Source organism: Anolis carolinensis, chromosome 2 (genome assembly GCF_035594765.1).
Source record: "Anolis carolinensis isolate JA03-04 chromosome 2, rAnoCar3.1.pri, whole genome shotgun sequence".
Lineage (NCBI taxonomy): Eukaryota > Metazoa > Chordata > Lepidosauria > Squamata > Dactyloidae > Anolis > Anolis carolinensis.
The window spans coordinates 172,919,781-172,944,324 of NC_085842.1; the positions used below are offsets into that span (position 1 = coordinate 172,919,781).

At 40.0% G+C, this 24,544-nt stretch overlaps 1 protein-coding gene across 1 annotated transcript in view; it reads left to right on the forward strand.

Annotated features, from left to right (window-relative positions):
* Positions 1 to 21,727, forward strand: part of ndufa4l2 (NDUFA4 mitochondrial complex associated like 2) — a 220,803-nt gene extending 199,076 nt beyond the window's left edge. The window contains exons 5-6 of the mRNA XM_003223631.4: positions 18,431 to 18,491; positions 20,965 to 21,727. Coding sequence (XP_003223679.2) covers positions 18,431 to 18,491; positions 20,965 to 21,021 — 118 coding nt within the window. The 3' untranslated portion in view covers positions 21,022 to 21,727. The remainder of the gene's footprint in view (positions 1 to 18,430; positions 18,492 to 20,964) is intronic.
* The last annotated feature ends 2,817 nt before the right edge of the window (positions 21,728 to 24,544 follow it).

Here is a 24,544-nt window from a genome sequence, read left to right on the forward strand (position 1 = left end):
CTTAAAACTGGAAGTTTACTTCTGCTCACTTCCTGTTGTTAAAAAAACAATCTTTCATGGACCTAAAATCATGCGGGAAAGGCCCCAATGGCCTTGAAATAGAGCAAATTTGCGGATAGTGAGATCTGGACCACGGATAGTGGAACCCCAGAGTGCGGATACCAAGTCCTGTTAAGTGTGTGGCCGATACTGCCAGCGGGCCGCTCATAGATCCGTGCCTGGTGAGACTAAGAAGCTATAAACCCAATTCCCAAATCAAGAGATCTCACCAAGGTATTTTATTGCAATTCAGCTGGAAGGGATGACAGTTCACAGTAAACCGCAGCCTTCAGGAGAAAGGTAAAAACTTGGGACCAGGCCTTCAGGCAATAAGCAGTAAAAGGAATGATAGAGATTATGTGCAATAGAGATTGATACTGGAATGGCCCTGGACTTTAATTTTTGGATTATGTGATTGTAATGTTTAAATTAATATGTTTTAATTCTATGTTTTAATGTTAATGTTATTGCATTTTTATGATTCTCTCAATAGTTGCATTTTATTCTTGTTGTGTAGGCATTGAATTTTGTCATAATACGTAATAATATGGAAACCGCTTTGAGTCCCCCATTCGGGTGAGAAAAGTGGTATACAAGTGAAGTAAATACATAAATAAATCAGAAAATGTGGGATTTTCTGCCTTGATATTCTAAGTTATATAGCTGTGTGAAAGGGCCCTAAGATGCCTGCCTCTTTGCTATCTGTTCACCATCAAGAGAAGACTTTTGTATTCCAGCAGTCATTTGATAGTTTTACATAATAGACCATCTGTTTTAGTATTCTACTGGTTTTAATATTCACTGTTAAATTAACATTTTGCATGGTTTTAATTCTACAGACAGTTTAAAATTGTCCTAATCTTAATGCTTTGTATGTTTATAGCTAGATGTGGTTTTATTCAGATCTCTTTTTGTTCTGTAAACTGCCTCGAGTCCCACTCTTGGGAGAAAAGGGAGGCTATAAATTGAATGATAGATAGATAAGATTAGATTAAATCTGTCTTGATTTATTCAGACAACTTGCATTATTCTCAGCTGCAGAATGTAAAATTCCAAAGAGAATACAGTGAATACGCATGAGGAATACCCTCCGCTGAACATCTTGCACCAAACTGCATGCATCCAGCTGAATGCATACGGGGAAAAGAGTATTTCACTACTGTAATCTGAGAAAGAAGAGATGTTAGTAGGATACTTCAGAGACATAGAAAATCAGGAAGGGGACAAAGTGTTGGTCTTGGAATAGGGCTGGAAATGGGAATGAAAACATGTATTTCTGATAGTCTTAGGAACCCAAATCCCTCCAGTATTTTCTGTTGGTCATGGGAGGTTCTGTGTGGGAAGTTTGGCCCAATTCTACTGTTGGTGGGGTTCAAGGGGCTCTTTGAACCCAACCAATGGTTCCCAAATGTCAAGGTCTGTTTTCTCCAAACTCCACCAGTGTTCACATTTGGACATATTGAGTATTCATGCCAAGTTTGGTCCAGATCCATCATTGTTTGAGTCCACAGTGTTCTCTGGTTGTAGGTGAACTTCAACTCCCAAACTCAAGGTCAATGCCCACCAAATCCTTTTCTGTCGGTCATGGGAGCTCTGTGTGCCAAGTTTGGTTCAATTCCATTATTGGTGGAGTTCAGAATACTCTTTGATTGTAGGTGAAACATAAATCCCAGCAACTACAAATCCCAAATGACAAAATCAATTACCTCCCCCTTTTCTTTCATCTTCCCTTACTATGCCTATTTCCTTTTGTATAACATCTGTTTGATTGGGATCCTAAATAAACACTGCCATTATTTAATCTCAGGAAAGCACCTAGAAAATTTTGTCCTTAAATAAGTAAATCCCACAACTAGCAAAGCTCACTTTTCTTTTAGCAACTTGTAGGAATAGATGGCCGGGGGGGGGGGGGGGGGGGGGTGACTGCTGATGGCAGTCTGGTTATTTTAAAAGTCTAGGTTTTGGACCTAAAATCTCCTTTTAAAAGATTCTTCTGCCCCAGATTATTCTGTATCTGGGAATACTATACCCACTGTAGCTCCAGACAGTAATGTCCCACATTGCATTGCTTTATTATTGCATGGGGTGAGTCCTCCCTATCCAAAATGCCTGGGAGCAGAAAGTCTTGGATTTCAGAATATTCACATATACATAAGGGTATGTCTTGGATATAGGAATCCAAATCTAAACACAAAATTCATATCTGCTTCATATATATTGTATACGCATTTCCTCAAGGTAATTATATGCACAATATTTTAAATACTTTTTGTATAACACATTGAACCATCAGAAAGCAAAGATATCACTGTCTCAGCCATCCATGTGGACAGTGGTGGATTTTGCAGCATTTTATATTTTAAAAGGAGTATAGGTGCAGAATTGACCTCCGAAGAGTTAAAATAACACAGCCACATTGTAAAAGGACAAACCTGCAGCTGACAGGCAGCTTTCCATCCGCTGTCAAGCCTCGATATCATGTCAGCCGTTGTCCTGGATATTCATTTAAATGGAAAGATGCAGTTTATTTCCCCCAGGCACCTCACCACGATCTGTGGCCATTGCCTGACAGGTAAATATGCATTAAAATGCCATTCTTTACGTCTATCCCTCGCCCTGCTTAAAACAGCCATTTTCCACAATATCTGAGCACCTTAAAAATGTATTAACCTTATTTACTCTTGTGGATATAAATAACCCCTCTGAAAAAGAAATAAAATCCTTGTTCCTACTGTGTAAATGAGAAACTGAGATCTAGAAAGGTTTTGGTGTCCCTCTCCTGAACCTCCTTTTGCTAATATCGAAGCAAAGCGAGTATACTATGCCTCTTTGATAGCGTCCGCCAGCTCACGCCCGGCAAAATTGTTCAAAATAATTAGATCTTTAACGACGGTTCCTACCAACCCAAAAAGTGATGATCAGGCCCCTTCAGCCGAGGCTTTTCAAAGCTATTTTGTTGACAAGATCTCACTACTACGCTGGGACCTCCCCGCCACAATTGATACAATGAGAGAACTTGAGACTCCGTGGCCACTTGCTGGGCCCACCCTCGACCAGTTCATCCCACTGGACGCAGAGGCTGTCGATAGGCTCATAGCTGCAGTTAGACCGACCACTTGCTCCCTCGATCCGTGTCCCTCTTGGTTGGTTAAATCCTGCTTGGAGGGATTACGTGACCCGCTGCTGAAGATAATAAACAGCTCCCTTGAGCAAGGAGTCTTTCCAGAGGGATTAAAAGAGGCGGTGGTCTCTCCTCTGCTGAAAAAACCAGATTTAGATTGTTCGGTTCCCTCCAGCTACCGCCCAGTTTCAAATCTTTCATTTCTGGGCAAGGTGATTGAGAGGGCAGTAGCGGTGCAGCTGCAGCAGTTTCTAGATGACACAGCCGGACTGGATCCTTTCCAGTCTGGCTTCCGTGCAGGGCATGGGACAGAGACTGTATTGGTTTCCATCACAGATCATCTCCGATGCCAGCTTGACCAGGGCGGGTCGGTGCTGCTTGTGTTATTGGATCTCACAGCAGCATTTGACACAGTCGATCACAATCTTCTGACCCACTGCCTTGCCGTTGCTGGAGTTAGGGGGACAGCTTTAAATTGGCTGGCCTCCTTTCTTCACAACCGTGGACAGCGAGTAGAGAGGGGAGGCCTGGTCTCTGAGAGGTTCCCTCTACATTGTGGGGTTCCTCAGGGGGCCATTCTCTCCCCTCTGTTGTTTAACATCTATATGCGACCACTTGCTCAGCTGGTCCAAGATTTCGGGCTCGAGTGTTACCAATATCCTGATGACACTTAGCTTGTGTAAAAGATGGAGGGCCGACCAGAGTCTGTACCCGACAGTTTTCATCAGTGCCTCGAGGCCATTATTGGATGGTTGTGTTCCAGTAGGTTGAGGGTGAATCCAGCAAAGACGGAGATCCTATGGCTGGGCCGACCGGGCAGTGGGGATATCCAGTTACCAACCCTGGATGGCGAAGTGCTACGCCCGTCTCTACTGGTAAAGAGTCTGGGAGTCCTCTTGGACCCTTCATTGACGATGGAGGCCCAGGTCTCCACCGTTACCAAAACTGCCTTTTTTCATCTTCGGCAGGCTAGACGGCTAGCCCCCTATCTGTCTAGGGACAACCTGGCTACGGTGATCCAGGCTACAGTCATCTCGAGACTGGATTACTGTAACGCCCTTTACATTGGCCTTCCTGTGTCGGTGATCCGGAAGCTCAAATTGGTGCAAAATGCAGCTGCCTGGCTCCTTGCCGGAGTCCCGATAAGATGCCACATAACACCAATCTTGCGGCAGCTGCACTGGTTACCAATTGAGCACCGGATCACTTTCAAAGTGATGGTGCTTACCCTCAAGGCCTTACATGGTCTAGGGCCGATGTACCTGAGGGACTGCCTCACTCCCTACAAACCCCAGAGATCCCTCCATTCTGAGGACCAAGACCTACTGGAAGTCCCCAGTTTTAAGACTTTTCATCTAACTGCAACTAGACGCAGAGCCTTTTCAGTAGTGGTGCCATCGCTCTGGAACACCTTGCCACCTGAAGTTCGTGCCTTGAGGGACTTGTTGGCCTTCCGCAGGGCATGTAAGACACATCTGTTTCGACAGGCTTTTAAGTTCTGTTGTTGATGTTTTAAAAGGTGCTTTTAGGATGTTTTTAAGATGTTTTTAAGATGTTTTTTTAAAATTGTTGATTTTAGCCGGTTCTTGTAAGCCGCTCCAAGCCCTAGGGGAGTGGCGGCATATAAGTTTGAAAAATAAATAAATAAATAATACATCATGCCCTCCAATTGTCCAAATTTGGCTGGGATGCCTATGGTTTATCCTCTGACATTCGATTTTTTGTCCTAGTTTCTCTGTTCTCCTAATTTTTCACTTTGTTTTCAGCTTACTTTAATGCCTGGAAACTAAGTTTGCATTCAATTAACTCAGCAAGAGGGGACAGGAGGGTCAGTGTGTTGCCTATCCCGGTAGGCACAGGCAAAAGCAAACTTCTGGTTTTAAATGAGCTTTTATGAATAGAAGCCTGCTTCTTCATAAGCCATGAAGAGTGGTATCCAGACTTCAGATTATAAAGGATATTTACAGTTGCAGGAATGCGATGGGATGTCATAGCATCCAAAAAGATACAATTGTCCAACATGACGTTTTACAGCATCTTCTCCAAAGACCTTAGTGATCAATATCTGAAGACACCACACAACTATTTCAACAATCTACAGAACAAAATTCAAATGGACACATACCAGGAGCCCAAACTGAGCATCTTGCATGTATTAGCCAAAATACAGAAACACGGCAATCTAGGAGTCCCATTGTCTCAAACATTAGAACCCTCACTGCTTTCATATCTGGATATATGGACTCAATTCTCAGACCATATATCATCAACTCTCCTAGCTACATCAAGGATATTGTTATTATTACGTTTGTTTATATCTCTGTTGTACTATGTCTTTTAAGCATCTTTTCACCACACACCACACACTGTCCATATGATCCAATAAGAGTTTATTAAAATCAGAGTATAATAAAAGCTGGATACTATATATGAAAAGCAAGTAAATATAAAAAATGGAATCAAAATTCAAAACATTATTTCCATAAAAGCCAAAAGTCCAAAAATCAATTCAAAGAAAGTCTCTAAAACAATTCCACTGGCATATTCAAAGACAAGGCACATAAATCCAAGGCAGGCAAAACTATGCCTCACAAGACCAGGACACAGGAGCAGCTTGAAAACTTGAATACATGAATTCCAAGGCCCATGAAACCGAGGCCTCTTCACATGAATGCAGTGTTTCTCTCACAAAGATTATACCAACATGAACCATTTTTAAAAGCCAAAATCCCTTCCATGAGATCATTTCTCCTGCACCTGCCTTCCTGCTCCTTATCTCTAAGTCACTTGGAGGAGTGAATCTGGTTCAAATCAGATAATTGCCTTTTTTGAATATGAAGTGATTTAAGAAGCATCAGCCTCCTCCTGTGGCATGCATTAGAAAACCCAATTTTCTATCTTGTTTATTTGTTGATACATACAGATAAAATTTGGAAGCATGAGATATACTAAATGGGGTTAAACAGCCCAATTTGAGAAAGATACAACAGGTTTTTATACTAGGCATCTACACAGTTTGCTTTAAAAAATAACTCATAAAAGTTGTTGCTGACTACTAGCATTATAGACCATTCATTTTATACTGGCTTTTTCCCCAATACAGAAGTGCTATCGGTAAGCACAGTAAGCAAAACCAGGTTCTTATTTGTCTTCTGCATTACACCACCTTGGCATTTCCCATATAATGAAAATCTTATGTGATTATGTTAGAAACACAGTCTGACTTTTTCCTTCTCATTTTAGTGCTTTGGGCAGTGCCATTCTTTTCTGGAACTGAAGTGGAGCTCCTCAGATCAGTCCTAATCAATTCTGTTTGGTTTGTTATTTGGGATCTAGCTGCAAGAGTTGCAAAGACTAAGGTGGATTTTAAACACATTTCCAAAGTGTTTTTTAAAGAAATGAGTAATCATCACAGTACCACATAAGGAAAAGTTAAAATTATGGACTATTTAATGTACTTTCTCCACCTTTTTCCTAATATGAGACTCAAAAGTTGACTCACAATAGTTCAGAAAAGAGGCCATGAGAAGACATGGAGGCAGGGATAAAAATTCTGCATACATTGAGAAGGCCAATAACAGAATGGTACTTGCATTTTTAAAAAGAGGATTGAACAGATTTATGGAAGATGAAGGCATCAATCTTACATTTCAGGCAACCTATGGGAATGGTAGAGTGAGAGAGGAACTGACAGAGGATGAATTACTCTTTATTTTTCCCATGTCTTCTTCCAGACTCTCCATCAGGCATCTGATTTTGGCCAATCCCAGAGATGACAAACTGGGATAAGGAAATCATTCGTGTCATCTGTAAACATCTTTGTATTCTGGTGCTATCACTGCCTTGAAGTTGAGCAGATATTTAGCATTACATCTGGGATTTCCACCATAAAAAGTTAATAAAATCATACAAGAGACGAGTGGAAATTTATCAAAAAGAAGTGTGCCCTTGTATTATGAGGAGAAAATAAGCCATTTCCTTGTATATTAGGCAAGGAATAACTCAGCATCTTGGTTTTCATTAACTTTTTCAGTGCAGTAGGTAAATTCTCCCAACTATGCTAGAAATCTCCTCCTGGGCTTCATTTAGCTCCCCTGTCTGACTTATTGTGCAATTCTTCTCGACAGCGTATTCTCTACTGACTCATCCAATCTAACATTTTCAGAAATCATTCCATCAATTTGTTATGTGATTTCAGCTACTGCAAGGACCACGGGTTCAGAGCCCAGCATGTCAAGCGCCCAAAGGACCGAATGAGAAACTGATGAGATAAAGGCAAAGATCATACACTTTATTCTTCTTTGGCCAAAAGAGAATGTCAGCAGAGTTTGTGCTCCTAAAACTAACATGCGTGCAATTGCGAACATACAGTTTCATTTATAGCATTTTGACAGCTATTCAAAACAAAGACCTTGCCATACTGGTCACTGATAGGCTTTGGTTAGGATCTGTCATCTGGTTGAAGAAGATGCAACATTCATTGCTGTTTCTGATTGGTTCTCAGCCATGGTGAGAAATGCAATAAACTGTCATTGGCTTATTTGAAGGCTTGTGTCTAGTTAATGGATCCACCCAGAAGAAGGGTTCAGGCAGAAAGGAGTGATGCTGGGCGAGAGATAATAGGTTGGAATGGTTCTGTTCCTGGCAGGACAATGGGTGCCAGCCAAGTAGACAAAGGAGTGTCCAGAGGGTTGGCACAGTATAACTGAGACCCCAGGAAGCAATCCGATCCAGTGATTTGGGATGAGGAAACATTCCCAGGAATAAATCAGATAATGTCTGTGGCTATTCTTAAGCCTATTATGTGCCCTGCATGTTTCTCAGGGCATTGTGAGAAGATTATCATCATAGGTGATTTTTTTTTGCAATGAACATGACATAGTTTATCAAAATTTGTAATGCATAATTTAATAGAGACAGGCTGCTACATATGTACTATTTTCTGGCAAGATAAGTGGCAAAAAATAAAATAGCATAATACAATAAGAAAACATTTTCTGGTTATATGTCTCCTATCTGTGGAGTTTCATTCTGATTGCTAAGCAAAGGTATAAAAGAACCACAGATTCCAGGAGAAATAAAACAAGGATTTGATCAACTGTATTTAATATTCCAAAAGGAATATAATTGCCATTTTCTCCTGGGATCAACAGCTGTTAATAGATAAAATTAATAAAATGAATTTACAGAACAGTTTCAGTGGTTTGATACCAGTTCAAATACTATGGCTTTATAGAAACATAGCCAAAAGAGACCACATTAGACATCCAGTTTAACCCCCTTCCATGCAGGAATACACCATCAAGAGTCTTCAGAGAGATAGCCATCCAGCCTCTCTTTTAAAGCCTTCAGAAAAGAAGGCTTCACCACACTCCAAAGCAGTGTATCTCACTATCAAACACCTCTTACGTTAAGGCAGTCAGCCCTCCATATTTGCAGTTTTGAATTTTGTGGATTTGATTATTCACAGATTTGGTTAAAATGTTCTATGAATTTCTTAGCCCTTCTGTATAACTTCTGTTTAACTCTGCCAAAACTGACCACAACGTCATGCTGAAGGACCTAGCAATTTTTAGGGAAACAAGCTCTCACAGAACAAAATAGCATTTTTAATTCATGGTTTTTCAACTTTTGCAAGGGTCCTGGGCTCAGAACTCTAGCAAAATGTGGAGGGCAGCCTGTAATTCATATGAAAAACAACATAACTGTTTTAATAGCTCAGAATTGTATCACTAAGGGAAAATCACATCAGAAGCTTCACAGAAATGCATTACTGCATGTAGAAAAGGATTCTTGGCTTCTCTACATATATTAAACAATTTCTGAACTAGATTTATCATCATAGGTGATCACTCGTGGCCAAGAATGTCTTCCAAGGGCAGAATCTGAGCAGTGGGTCCATAAGTGACTGTTGAGACCTGTTCTGGATCCACATGTTCTTTCACAATGAGAAGATAGGTTTCCAGATGGAAGACAGTCATGACAAGGGTTTGTTTAACGTGACTTCCATTTCTACCTTTCACCTTCTATTTATGCCTCTTAAAAATCCATGGCACTGTTGGTAACAGCTGATCTCCAGTTACAATACATGAGGGCCAGGGCTTCACAGTTCTCGGTGTCTGTGCAATTTTTTTTAGGTTAGCTTTAAGCTCATCTCTTTTCCTGTCCACCAACCTTCCATTTTGTATTCTTGAGTTGGGAGCAAAGTATCTGCTTTGGGAAATGGTGATCAGGCATACAGACAAAATGGCCAGTCCAGCAAAGTTGATGGCAGAGGGTTATTGCTTCAATACTGGTGGTCTTTGCTTCTTCCAGAACACTGACATTTGTCCACCTCTCTTCCCAAGAAATTTGCAGAATTTTTCGGAGACAACACTTATGGAATCTTTCTAGAAGCCAAGAGTGACATTTGTAAACAGTCCATGTTTTGCAGGCATACAATAGAGTTGGAAGGACTATTTATAAACAAGCATCTTGGTATCCCTACAAATGTCCCAATCCTCAAACATTCTTTGCTTCATTTGAAAACATGCTGCCCTTACAGAGCTGTGAGTGTTGTATTTCGGCATTCATGTCAACTTTTGTAAGGAGGTGGCTGCTAGGTAGCAGAAATGGTCAACATTTTCTAGCGTTACACCATTGTTGGCATTGTATGCTTAGTTGGTGCATGCTGGTAGAGCACTTTGGTTTTCTTGATGTTTAGTGAGAGGCCAAGTGTTTCATATGCTCCTGCAAAGGTGTTTAAAGGGGCTTGTAGATCTTCCTCTGAATGAGCACAGACGACATTATCATCAGCATATTGGAGTTCTATGGCAGAAGATGTTATAAACTTACTTTTGGCTTTCAGCCTGCTGAGATTAAAGAGTTTGCCATCTCTCCGAAATGTGATTTCCATGCCAGTAGGAGGTTTTCCATCAATAAGGTGCAGATTCATAGCTATATAGATGGATTATAAGGTTGGGGCAATAATGCATCTCTGTTTAACACCTGATCCTACCTCAAATGGGTCCAAAACTGTTGCTACTATGTCATCATGGAGGAGTCGAAGGATGTTCACAAATTCATCCCATTTTCAAGAGAGCATTACTATTCACTTTGTCGAAGGCCTTTGCAAGGTCGATGAATGCCATGTACTTTTTATTCCTTGCATTTTCTTTGAGCTGCCGTGCAGTGAAAATCATATCCACTGTTCATCTGGAGGGGAAGAAGCCATTCTAGAATTCGGGGAGGATGTCTTCTGAAATTGGTAGAAGATAGTTTGAGAGGATTCTTGCAAGGATTTTTCTGGTGGGAGTTAAAAAGAGATACATTGGTAGTTTTCACAGTCTGTTCTTTCTCCCTTTTCGAAAAGGGTGATGATAATGGTGTCATTGAAGTCTGATGGGATTTTCTTGGCCACCCATACTTTTTCAATGTGCTTGTCGAGTTGTATCAGCAATGACCTACCTTCTTTAAAGGTTTTTTCAGGGATTCCATCAGGTCCATTACCTTTGTTATTTTTAAGTTGGTTGATGGCTTTGCTGACTTTCTCAAAATGAAATAGTGCTGCAAGCTCATCCCTGGTTTGTTGCTGAGTGATGTATTTATTTATTTACAGTATTTATATTCCACCCTTCTCACCCTGAAGGGGACTCAGGGCGGATCACAATGCACATATAATGGAAAACATTCAGTGCCATTGGACAAACAACATATCCTGTATAGGTAAAGGTAAAGGTTTCCCCTGACGTTAAGTCCAGTCGTGTCTGACTCTGGGAGTTGGTGCTCATCTCCATTTCTAAGCCAAAGAGCAGGTGTTGTCCGTAGACACCTCCAAGGTCATTTGGCCGGCATGACTGCATGGAACACCATTATCTTCCCACCAGAGCGGTACCAATTGATCTACTCACATTTGCATGTTTTCAAACTGCTAGGTTGGCAGAAGCTGGGGCTAACAGCGGGCGCTCACTCCACTCCCCGGATTTGAACCTGGAACCTTTCAATCAGCAGCTCAGCGCTTTTAACACACATATAGACAGAGACACAGAGGCAATTTAACACTCCAGCTTTTGGCTTCATGAGGATATGCTCAATTCCGGCCACAGGAGGAGCTGCTGCTTCATCATCCACTGCGACATCGAGTCTTTTGATGGAAACTTCCTCCTCTTCCTCTCTGCTGGAGATTATTTTTTATGGCACTGTAAATTAGTTAAATTAGCCTCCCTGCATAAGCGGTACCTAAATTCCTACTTGACAGATGCAACTGTCTTTTGACTGCATAGGACAACAGCAAGCTGGACTATTTATAGTCAGGAGCTTACCCTGACCCGGGCTGGCTTCGAACTCATGACCTCTCAATCAGTAGTGATTTATTGCATCTGGATACTAACCAGCTGCACCACAACCCGATCCTCTTATGAGACACATTGTAGTCTCTTAAGTTGGATGACAGATTTTTAAAAACGATTTTTACATTTTTGCAAAGATTGGTTTTTGAATCCTGGGGATCGAGGGGACCCCAAACATTATATAAATGTTCTCTATACCTTCTAGTGGACATTTGAGAGCATACTGAACTATGTTTTGCAACAAGAAAAAAAATTATGTATCCCAGGAGTTCCTGGAAGCCACACTTTGCCCATTTTGTGCTAAACTAATATTTTAATTAGTAAATTAATAAGTTTTAAATAAAATTACTTTAGACAGACTTTAACCTGTCTAGCTCAGTGGTGCCTAGCAGCAACAGCTTTTCAGGATTGCAGACCTAACAGTTTATTTCATAGTCCCCTGCCTTAGTTCCTAGAGCCTTTATGAAAGGGCTATTCTTAACCCAAAGGTGTGCTAGGGAAGAAAGGGTTTAGCTAACAGTGGAGGCACAAGAGCATTGTTTCTCTAAAATAAAACTTCTGTCCTTCTAATGAAGATATCTTTCAGTCTTCAAATTTCTAGTATTGCTCTGTTTAGTGCAACAATTAGCAGTTTGGGCAACCAAAGCACAGGCAAAGTTATTAGAGGAAGCTGAACACAGCACATACACACATTCTCAGTGTGAATTATTTTCAATTTCTTATTGCCTGCTATGCTGTAAATCTGGAAACTGATGGAGAATTTTATTTAGGGACAAAATTCTTATGGGAGAAGAAATGGCCTCATTTCACTCCTTTCCCTGGAGCGACACTCTAGGGAACCCATAACCCGACACAGATGTTCCCCTTCTGATTCCCATCAGCACTAGCCAATCTGGCCAATAGCTCACTTATTGTGTGTTAGTTTCTTCGTTGTGTATTAATTGTCTTTCTATTCTGCCTTTCCTCCAATAAGATCTCCCAAAGACACACACTTTCAGAGGCCCTCCTTTCTTTGTCTTCACAATTGTGAGAATACAAGTAAAATGCCTGTATTTGAAAGACTTTTTTGGAGGAAAGGCAGGAGAGAAACAAAACCACTGACTCAATGCTGACCATATTTCAATCTGCATTATATGGCATTATATGGGCCGGACTGTGGCGCAGCTGGCTAGTAACCAGCTGCAATAAATCACTACTGACCGAGAGGTCATGAGTTTGAAGCCCAGGTCAGGTTAAGCCCCCGACCATAAATAGCCCAGCTTGCTGTTGACCTATGCAGCCCCGAAAGACAGTTGCATCTGTCAATTAGGGAAATTTAGGTACGCTTTATGCGGGAGGCTAATTTAACTAATTTACAACATCATAAAACTGCCAGCAAAACACAAGGAATGGAATGAGGAAGTACAGCCACTACTGGACAGTGAAGCAACAGCTCCCCCTGTGGCTGGAATCGTGAAGCTGGAAAAAAAAAGTTAAATGCCTCTGTGTCTGTCTATATATGTTGTTTGTCTGTTGGCATTGAATGTTTGCCATATATGTGTTCATTGTAATTCGCTCTGAGTCCCCTTCGGGGTGAGAAGGGCGGAATATAAATACTGTAAATAAATAAAAATAAATAGATGAGGCTGAGATTGGCTAGTGCTGATGAGAATCAGAGGGACAAAATGTAATGTTTTCCTGATTTTCTCCAGTTCTAACTACTAGGGCTGTGCAAAATTTTCATTAGTCATTGTAAGTCTAATCAAATTCACTAAATTCATACTTACAACACACTATCCGACACATAAGTGTGGCCTGTGCCAAAAACTTAAGAATCTAAACTTACTCAATACTTTTTTGTTTGAATTTTGTAAACCTCGGAAGCCTCCCAAAGTCAGTTCTTTTTTAAATTAGTGGCTTCTCACCATTAGGCGAGGGAAGCAGCAGGGAGAAAGCAGAGTTCGCTGGGAAAGAGACTGAGAAAGCACAGAATTCTGGGAAATGTAGTTTGGGAAGACAAGGAGCCCTATGCCAGAGAATTTAAAGGCCCTGCACTAAACTAGATTTCCCAGAATTCTGCTCATCCTCAGAAAACCCCAATTGGGAGAGATTTGTCCCTCTGTATCAGCAGCCAGCCAGAGTTCCAATAAATTGTTGAATTTGCAAAGAGGAGGACTTCTAGTAAACAAATCTATGTGCTGGGCTGTGAAGAAATCCCTAATTCGAAGTTCTATTGGTTAATATGAGAGACGTTCAATGAGATAGCTGTTGTGGCTTAAAAGGTCTTTATCAAAACTTTTTTTTAAATCTCTAAAATCAGTAGATGGGGGGAATGATCCCCTGTTATCTTGTGTCATTGTATAGAAAATGCAAGGAGATAGCTCTTGCGGTTTTTAAAAAAATGTTGTTTATAAAAACTTTGAAAATGCCCCAAAAATCTGTGGATAAGTAAAACATTCTGAAGCTTGATGGGCTAACAGTGGTAAATGTGCTCTACCATTGTAGCAAGTATCACCCCAATAGCTGTGAAACTGCGGGAGAAAGGACCCCCTGAAGTTTCCCCACCTGCGCAATTCCTATAACAAAAATGTAACGAAATTTTGTTACTCTCGTTATAGTAATGAAATTTACTTTTAGGAATTTTAGAAGCAAAACACAGGCACTCCCTAATTTTGTAATGAGTTTTTTTGGGGAGGGGGATCATCAATCATACAGCCCAGTAGCTACACGGAAGAATGAATGCGGTCTGACACCACTGTTTGGCTCAATGCTATAAAATCCTGGGAGAGTTGTAGTTTGGGAGGCTGCGGCAATTCGACAAAGAAAGCAAAAGGCTCCCAGGCTTCCATAGCACTGAGCCATGGCGATTAAAGTGATGACAAACTGCATTCATTCTACAGTATAGAATGAGTTGAAGCAGCTACGTATTTCTACCTAAATATGTATTTGTACATAAGCATCCCTATGAATAAGATTAAACTTCCAAATTACCCTGTCATTAATGACAGGAGGAGCCCCCAGTGGTGCAGCAGGTTTAACCACTGAGCTGCTGAACTTGCTGACTGAAAGGTTGGGAGTTCAAATCTGGGAAGTGGGCTGAGCTCCCGCTGTTAGCCCCAGCTTCTGACCACCTAGCAGTTCGAAAACATGCAAATGTGAGTAGATCAATAGGTACCGTTCCAGCGGGAAGGTAACAGAGCTCCATGCAGTCATGATGGCCACATGACCTTGGAGGTGTCTACAAACAACGCCGGCTCTTAGGTTTTGAAATGGAGATGAGCACCAACCCCAGAGTCGGACATGACTAGACTTAATATCAGGGGAAGACTTTTTAACCTAATGACAGGAAGGTCAGGTTTTAATTGCCACTGATCTCAGAGATGCTCCTAGAAACTCTTTGACAGAGACTAGTTCCATCCCTTATATTGCTGGAGTATTTCAAATTGTTTCTTGTTCAGTGTTAATACTTTTACAGTTCACAAGCCAATTTTGATTTTTTAAAAAGAAACCAGCAACAGCAAAACCAGCATTGATTATGTGGTTAGTGCAGCTGACAGAAGAGGGTTGTTAACACGACCTGGCAGTTTGTGGCTTACAACCATCATCATGTTCACAGCACATGCAATACTTGCCAAAGAGCCAGTCAGCATCTACTGAGCTGCAAAGATCCCAATGAGATTGAAGGAGGGAAGGGAGGCACTGCTGTTTCTTCACTGTCGGTGAAAGAGTTTACATCGAGGCATGGGATTAAGGTTGCAAATTCAGGACTATCATAGAGTTGGAAGAGACCACAAGGACCATCTAGCAGGAAAAGCACAATCAAAGCTTCCTCGAGTGATGACCATCCAGCCTCTGCTCTGAGATTCCCCTGGATTTCATAACTGACTATCCTACTGTCGATCATCTCTTGTTGGGAATTTTTTCCTAATGTTTAGATGGAATCTTTTTCCCTTGCACTTTGTATCCTAGTCCCCAAATTAGCAGAAAACAAGCTCCCCCCCCCCCAAAAAAGTGATCTTTTTAAATACAGTAGAGTCTCACTTATCCAAGCTAAATGGGCCGGCAGAAGCTTGGATAAGCGAATATCTTGGATAATAAGGAGGGATTAAGGAAAAGCCTATTAAACATCAAATTAGGTTATGATTTTACAAATTAAGCACCAAAACATTATGTTATACAACAAATTTGACAGAAAAAGTAGTTCAATATGCAGTAATGTTATGTTGTAATTACTGTATTTACAAATTTAGCACCAAAATATCACGATATATTGAAAACATTGACTACAAAAATGGCTTGGATTATCCAGAGGTTTGGATAAGCGAGGCTTGGATAAGTGAGACTCTACTGTATTTAAATATGGCTATCATGCCTTTTTCAGTTTTCTTTTCTCCAAGATAAACATATCCAGCTCTCTAAGCCGTTCCTCATAGTTCTTGCTTTCCAAACCTTTGACCATTTTGGTCACCCTTCTCTGGACACGTTCCAGCTTATCAATCTCCTTCTTGAATCGTGGTGCCCAGATCTGGACACAGCATTCCAGAACGTGAGGTTTATGAAACCAAAACAGCTCCCCAATGATGTCATTGCATTCAGGACCAATCACTTCTGCTCACTGCTTCTCGTGAAGGTTGGGTTGCTGACCTGAAGGTTGCCAGTTTGATTCCAACCCGGGGAGAGCGCGAATGAGCTCCCTCTATCAGCTCCAGCTCCATGCGGGGACATGAGAGAAGCCTCCCATAAGGATGGTAAAACATCAAAACATCCAGGCATCCCCTGGGCAACGTCCTTGCAGACAGCCAATTCTCTCATATCAGAAGCAACTCACTCCTCAAGTCACTCCTGACACAAAAAAAAACTGCTTCTCGTCAAAACACATACATAGAGGGAACAATTTTTCCAATCTAGACATTAAGACAAGAAAACTGAGTTAGAGAGACTGTTTATACATCAAAGTAAATAAGAGTACTGTGTCTCCTTACCAACTTAGAGAATAAGGAATGTTTAATCTTGTCTATTTACTGCCAGTAGATTGGATGCGAGTAGAGTGGAGGGTGAATCCTGGCAGCACAGTGGCTACAACTGAACAAGGAAGCAAATTAAATAAAGGCCTCTTACAACAAGAAATTAATTAAGCCTTGGAAACTGTAACTAGACACTGCTTTAACAGCTGGATGTGTACTGACACAGACATTCTCGTCTGGGACTGAACTCACAAAATATGGAGAAATTGCACCTGAAAATCCAGCCTAGAGATGGCCCATGAAAACTGTAGGCCCAGGCCTCTTCTACACTGCCATATAATTCAAATGATCAAAGCAGATAATCCACATTATCTGCTTTGTACTGGATTATATAAGTCTAGACTTCCATATAATCCACTTCAAAGCAGATAATCTGGATTTTATACGGCAGTGTAGAAGGGGCATCAGAGCCAGGGCCTTGGCAAAGAGGAGGGAGAAAATTTGGGAATTGCAAGGGGATTTTATCTTTTGGTTTAGTGAGCCGCAGGAGAGGCAGGTAATAAATTGTTGTTGTTGTTGTTGTTGTTGTTGTTGTTGGACACAAGTCTGACATTAGAAATGGCAATACCCCCAATGCAGTTGTGACCATTTCAACCTTCCTGTTCACACTGTAAGGGGATTTACTGGTTAGCATTCATTTCGCAAACGTTTAATTTGTTACCCTTCATTTATTATAATGTTCAATAACCAATTTAAACTACATTAGTTTAGTTGTTAAATACCAGCCACATTAATTTTACGAGTAATGATATACCTGTCATATATTACTTAGAAGGAGGTAAACACAAAGAGGAGCCTTTGACCATTTATGGGGATTTTTTTACATTTAAAGATCGCTACCTTTTATTAAAGATTAACATGACAAATTCATTGGATAGATTTCTCTTAATAGTTTAATGTTAATCGTTTTTTTCTTTTAATGATTTAACACAGTTGTCCTTATACACAAAATATCATTTTATACATTTATTTAAGGTAGTGGTTCTCGACCTGTGGGTCCCTTTTACCTCCCAGGAATACTAACAGCTGGTAAACTGGCTGGGATTTCTGCGAGTTGTAGGCCACAACAACTGGGAACCCACAGGTTGAGAACCACTGATTTAACACTATCACTGCTGTCAGTTATGCTGGTGATTGCAAGCTTTGGAGCAGGTCTGTAAAAACTGCTTTGTGTAATAGTTTGAATGTTGGACTCGGACAACAGGAGACCAGGGTTCAAATCCCTACTCAGCCACAGAGACCCGCAGAGGGCTTTGGGCAAGTCACACTCTCTCAGCCTCAGAGGAAAGCAATGGTGAAGCTCTTCTGAACAAACCTTGCCAAGAAAACCCTGTGATTTATTAGCTATAGGATCGCCATCAATTGGAAATGACTTGAAGGCAAAGAACAACAATTCTTTAGAACAGTGGTTCTCAACCTGTGGGTCCCCAGATGTTTTGGCCTTCAACTCCCAGAAATCCCAGAAAACAGCTGGAAGACTGGCTGGGATTTCTGGGAGTTGTAGGTCAAAACACTTGGGGATCCACAGGTTGAGAACCACTAATCTAGAAAATACGAATGGACAGAGACCAAAGGTGTACTTACTGCAGCAGCTTAAGAAAGGGTCGAAGGAGACAGTGGCATCTCCCTAATTAACTGCTCGTTGTGTTTATCTTTTTCATTTATCTTTTTCATGTTTAATTCTTATCTTATTATCACTGTAATATTTTATTTGTGTTACAATATTTATTTTATTTTTAAAAAAATATTTATAAATTTAACTACAATTTATAATGATCACTTATCATTCTATTTTATTTGTATCTAGTCTTTCTCCCAATATGAGATCTAAGGTGCCTCATGAAGAGTACTAAAACTTTTTGAAAAACATTAAAAGAAAAAACATGAATTAAAATATAATGAGGATGGTAGAAATAACATTCTTTTTCCCTCACTTCCAGCTGGGATCGGAAGAACAATCCTGAACCATGGAATAAACTGAGTCCCAATGACCAGTACAAGGTATGTGAAGGATTGCTTTTTGCACCATTCCCACTCAAAAACAAATGTGCCAGCAGGACCGATGACCAAAAGGTCAGCGGTTCGAATCCAGGGAAGGGGGTAAGCTCCTGTCAGTCAGCTCTAGCTCCCCATATGGGGGCATGAGAGAAGCCTCCCACAGGATGGTAATTCATCAAACATCCGGGTGTCCCCTGGGCAAAGTCCTTGTAGACGGCCAATTCCCTCACACCGGAAACAACTTGCAGTTTCTCAAGTTGCTCCTGATATGGCAGTGCAGATCTAGACTCAGAAAGCTTTAGACTTGATAGTGGAAATGTGTGTTTACAAAGGCATGGGCCTCCATGGGTTCCTAATCCTGCCTGCATCCCCCTAAAACAGTGATTCTCAACTTGGGGTCCCCAGATGTTTCAACTCCCAGAAATCCTAACAGCTGGTAAACTGGCTGGGATTTCTGAGAGTTGTAGACCAAAAACATCTGGAGACCCCAGGTTGAGAACCACTGCCCTAATAACACATGGAAAGAAAGTGGGGTCACACATCTGGAGAGTTTTATAGATGGCATTTTAAAGAAATACAAAAATTGCTCACTCCAGAGGAATTTCAGCAGATTGACCATGTTTGCCCCAAAATATTTTGCCCTCTGAGGCAAAGGGCAATATGACATCTCTATAGCCATATACAAAGGCTAACCAGATAGTAATTTGTCTTTAATACTGATTATGACACAGCATCCACCCCACAGCATGTCTAGGTAGCAGACTATGTGAAGGGACATGCAGAGCTCTGTCTGCTTCTGATCATGAAAAGCTGCCACTTCATGCAGGTGTCTTATTTCTTCTCTATTCTCAAACCTGGTTCCAGGTCAAAAAAAGCAAGAACAGTAGACCCTTGTGGATTTAATTATTCATGGATTTGATTAATATGCTCACTCAGTCTCTATAGTCTCCATAGTCTACTCCTGCCATGGAGCTGTGCTTGAGAATTTAGAAATACAGTAGAGTCTCACTTATCCAACATAAACAGGCCGGCAGAACATTGGATAAGCGAATATGTTGGATAATAATAAGAGATTAAGGAGAAGCCTATTAAACATCAAATTAGGTTATGATTTTACAAATTAAGCACCAAAACATCTTGTTATACAACAAATTTGACAGAAAAAGTAGTTCAATACCCAGTAATGCTACGTAGCAATTACTGTATTTACGAATTTTGCACCAAAATATCATGATATATTGAAAACATTGTCTATAAAAAATGCGTTGGATAATCCAGAATGTTGGATAAGCGAGTGCTGGATAAGTGAGACTCTACTGTTGTTAGGGGGTGTACTTCTCTAGGCATTTTTAGGTCTTGCAAGGAAATTTTTGTAATCAACTTCTGGTGAAAGGGGACCACTGAGGCCCCTTCTACACTGCCATATAATCCAGATTATCAAAGCAGATAAACCACATTATCTACTTTGAACTGGATTATATGAGTCTACACAACCATAAAATCCACTTCAAAGCAGATAATCTGGATTTTATATGGCAATGTAGAAGGAGCCAGAATTGTTCTGGAGCAGTGGTTCTCAACCTTCCTAATGCTGCAACCCCTTAATACAGTTTCTCATGTTGTGGTGACCCCAGCCATAAAGTTATTTTTGTTGCTACTTCATAACTGTAATTTTGCTACTTTTATGAATCGTAATCTAAATATCTGATATGTAGGATGTATTTTCATTCACTGGACCAAATTTGGCACAAATACCCAACACGCCCAAATTTGAATACTGGAGGGGTTGTGTGAGGGGGATTGATTTTGTCATTTGGGAATTGTAGTTGCTGGGATTTATAGTTCACCTACAATCAAAGAGCATTCTGAACTCCACCAACGATGGAATTGAACCAAACTTCCCATGACCAACAGAAAATACTGGAAGGGTTTGGTAGGCATTGATCTTGAGTTCTGGAGTTGTAGTTCACCTACATCCAAAGAGCACTGTGAACTCAAACAATGATGGATCTGGACCAAACTTGGAACAAATACTCAATATGGTCAAATGTAAGCACCAGTGGAGTTTGGGGACAATGGACCTTGACATTTGGGAGTTGTAGTTGCTGGGATTTATTGTTCACCTACAATCAAAGATCCCCTTTTACCCCACCGATAGAATTGGGCCAAACTTCCCACACAGAACCCCCATGAACAACAGAAAATACTGGAGGAATTTCAGTTCCTAAGACCATCATAAATGTGTGTTTTCTGATGGTCTTTGGTGACCCTTCGGAAACTCCATTCAGTCCTGACCCTCAGATTGAGAAACACTGTCCTGGAGGATCTTGACATTCTCAGAGAGCTGTTTTCTTAGATAAGCCACAGTGTTTCCTTATTCAAGGTTTTCCACTTTCACTGGAGTCCTGAACCCCTAACCCCCAATTAATATGGAGGACCGATTTTTGTCGTTTATCAGCATCTCTTTCTTCCACAGTTCATGGCAGTCTCCACGGACTACAAAGCCCTGAAGAAGGACCGCCCAGACTTCTGAGATGACCAGGCCACCTCTTGCTCCTTTGTGAGCCACTAAGTGCCATTAATTTCAGTTCTGTATATGCCAAGCTACTGTTGTTGGTGGTGGTGCTTCTTGCCTATGATTTGCTACACCAAGGAACCCCAAGGAAACGTCAACAGTCCATCCAGGATTCACAAAGGAAAATATTAACCTATGCTCTCTTTTCCCTTTGTAAGATGTTCCTATGTGTTACAGTAACAAGAAAACAGCTCATTTGTTAAAGGGAGGGGGAGGAAATAGAAAAAGTGAAGGAAACTCCCTTTGGATGCTCCCTTTGGGTCTCAGGAAGGCTTTTCGGTTCAATGTTTTCCAATCTCCGTTCTGTGAATGTCCCTGACTCCTCCACCCCACCATTTGTGGTGTTTCCTGTCTCCCACGCTCAGATTTACCATTCCCACAAGGAGTAGAGGGGGACCAGACAGTAGATTTCATATGTGGAGATGCCAATTGAGGTCCAAATGCCATCCGTATCTGAGTCAGTCTGGAGGAAGTGAGAGAAGGGCCAAAGAGTGAGACAAGACTGCTTGGCAAATGTTATGGAACCATTTTCAGAAAACCAATTATCTTCACGATTGGCTGTGCGGGAGGACATTAGATGGTGGGTTCCCTTGTTTATATGCCTGGCCAGTTAGATTGTTATACTTATGTATCTGAATACTATCATAAAGATGTTTGAACAGCATATGTTTCTTTGTGTTAATTTATTCTATAGCTTTTCTGTGGTTTTGCATATTGGGTTAATTTGAATGCAAACGTTATAAAAATACAGGAGCAAGGATGCTTATACAAGGATGTTCTAAGCAGCCGTTCAGTTATGTCTGTGTGTGTCTAGATGCACTTTCAACTCACATGTCAATTCTTTGGCGGTCTTCTATCTTTGGGACTTTAGGGCATTTACTATTTAGGCCACAGAAATATATATAATTGGCCAAAATAGGTACAGTCCATCATTTGTTTGGACTAGGGCTAGGGCCGCAGAAATTTGTCTTCCGGAGCAAAACACAATCTTGTAACAAATCAGAGATTTCCTCTGAGCATTCATAGAATGCTCTTTGTAGACCATCTAGTTCTCACAGATGTGCACATATCTATATCTATCTATATAAAAGAGTAATGAAATTTCAGCCTAGGACAAAACAACAAAACTACACATCCCAGAAACACTAAACTTGGCAACACAACCCCTCATCCATGCCTCTACGTTCATACAACAACAAGAAAAGAAAAATAAAGTCTTAATTAGAGGGAGAGGAATAATTGTTTTTATCCAATTGCTGCCAGTTCAAAGGCTAAGCTCCGCCCACTTGGTCTCCTAGCAACCCACTCAGCCCAAGGGACAGGCAGAGTTAGGCCTCACTTAGGCCTCTTCCCCACTGCCTATAAAATACAGATTATCAGATTTGAACTGGATTATATGGCAGTGTAGACTCAAAGCCCTTCCACACAGCTATATAACCCATTTATAATCTTATATTATCTGCTTTGAACTGGATTATCTTTACTCCACACTGCCATATAATCCACTTCAATGTGCAGTCGGACACAACTAGACTCAATGTCAGGAGAAAACCTTTACCCTTTACCTTAACTACCACTAATTCCTCAATACTTTATTTCCCATACCACCATACTTCGCCACAGCAACACGTGGCCGGGTACAGCTAGTAGCATTATAAAAAGCAGTTTCAGTACAGAATAGAAGTTTACATTTGCATGAATTAAGGCTTCATGTTTATCCTTGCATATAGTACTTGTGTATGTTATTTTAGTGTATACAACACTTCCACGCTATGCATAAATATAGGCTTCCATAAACAAAAAAGAATACAAGATTGAAAAAGAATGCATGTGCATTACAGACTGAACACATTAGTATTGCTATATTTCAATAGCAATTATATGTCTAATTAATTATATACTGGTTGAGCATCCCTTATCTGGAATTCCAAAATACTCCAAAATTATCCATGTGGATGGCTGTAATAGTGACACTTTTGCTTTCTGATGGTTCAATGTACACAAACTTCATTTCAGGCACAAAATTATTAAAAACGTTATATAAAAGTTATCTCCAGACTATGTGTATAAGATATATATGAAACATAAATGAACTTTGTGTTTAGACTTGGTCCTATCTCCAAAATATTTCATTACACATATGCAAAGGTAAATATTCCAAAATCCAAAGCACTTCTGGTCTCAAGTATTTCAGATAAACGATGCTCAACCTGTATAAAAAAATGCTATTCCATATCCTTTAGACCAAGCATAGGCAAACTTCGGCCCTCTAGGTGTTTTGGACTTCAACTCCCACCATTCCTAACAGCTTACTAGCTGTTCATGCCTGCTTTAGAAAGACATTTTAAAGGGCATACCCTGTTTCCCCGAAAATAAGACAGGGTCTTATATTAATTTTTGCTCCCAAAGATGCACTAGGTCTTATTTTCAGGGGATGTCTTATTTTTCCATGAAGAAGAGCTCACATTTATTGTTGAACAACAAAATGAACATTTATTATATACTGTAAAGTAGTTGTCATCACAAACCAGCATAACCAGACAAACTATGAATCCTATCAAGAATTTCTTGTTACTACCATTATTTACATGTACAACAATCTATGGTACCTCTTGCAGTTTAGGTTTCACAAGGTTTCCATGCTGATTTCTCTCTATTCTAGTTTCAATGTAGTCATGAATGATGAATAATATCATATACAATAATAATAATAATAATAATATATAATAATAATATAATGATATACAATATATTAATGAGATAATATAATAATAGGATATAATAATAACAGAATATGATAATAATATGGTATTAATAGGATAATATAATAATGGGATATAATAACAGAATAGCATAATAATATAATAATAGGATAATATAATAGAATAATAGAATGGAATAGAATGATATAAAATATATTAATAGGATAATATAAAATGGAATATAATAATAACAGAATATGCTAATAATAATAAAATAATAATGTGATAATATAATAGAATAATAGTATAGAATATAATGATATAAAATATATTAATAGGATAATATAAAATGGAATATAATAATAACAGAATAATAATATAATGTGAAATATAATATAATAATAATATTATAATAATATAATGATATAATAATAATAGAAAAATATAATATAATGATATAAAATATATTAATAGGATAATATAATAATGGGATATAATAATAGTAACAGAATATGATGATAATAATATAGTAATAGAATAATAGTATAAAATAATAAGTTTCATGGCATAGGATAGGAATAAGGATGAGAGGAGAATCCCTATGCGTCCTGTACCTTTAAGAAACAGAAATAGCAGGACGAGTGGAAAGCCCTCTTCCTTCCCTCCCACCCTCCCTTGCCCTGGCTCCAGGAGCCAATCAGAAGCCTTGGGGGCGAAGGCAGCATGGCCAGGACGGAGCCTTCTCTCCGAAGGAAGAAACGGCAGCGCAGCAGCAGCCA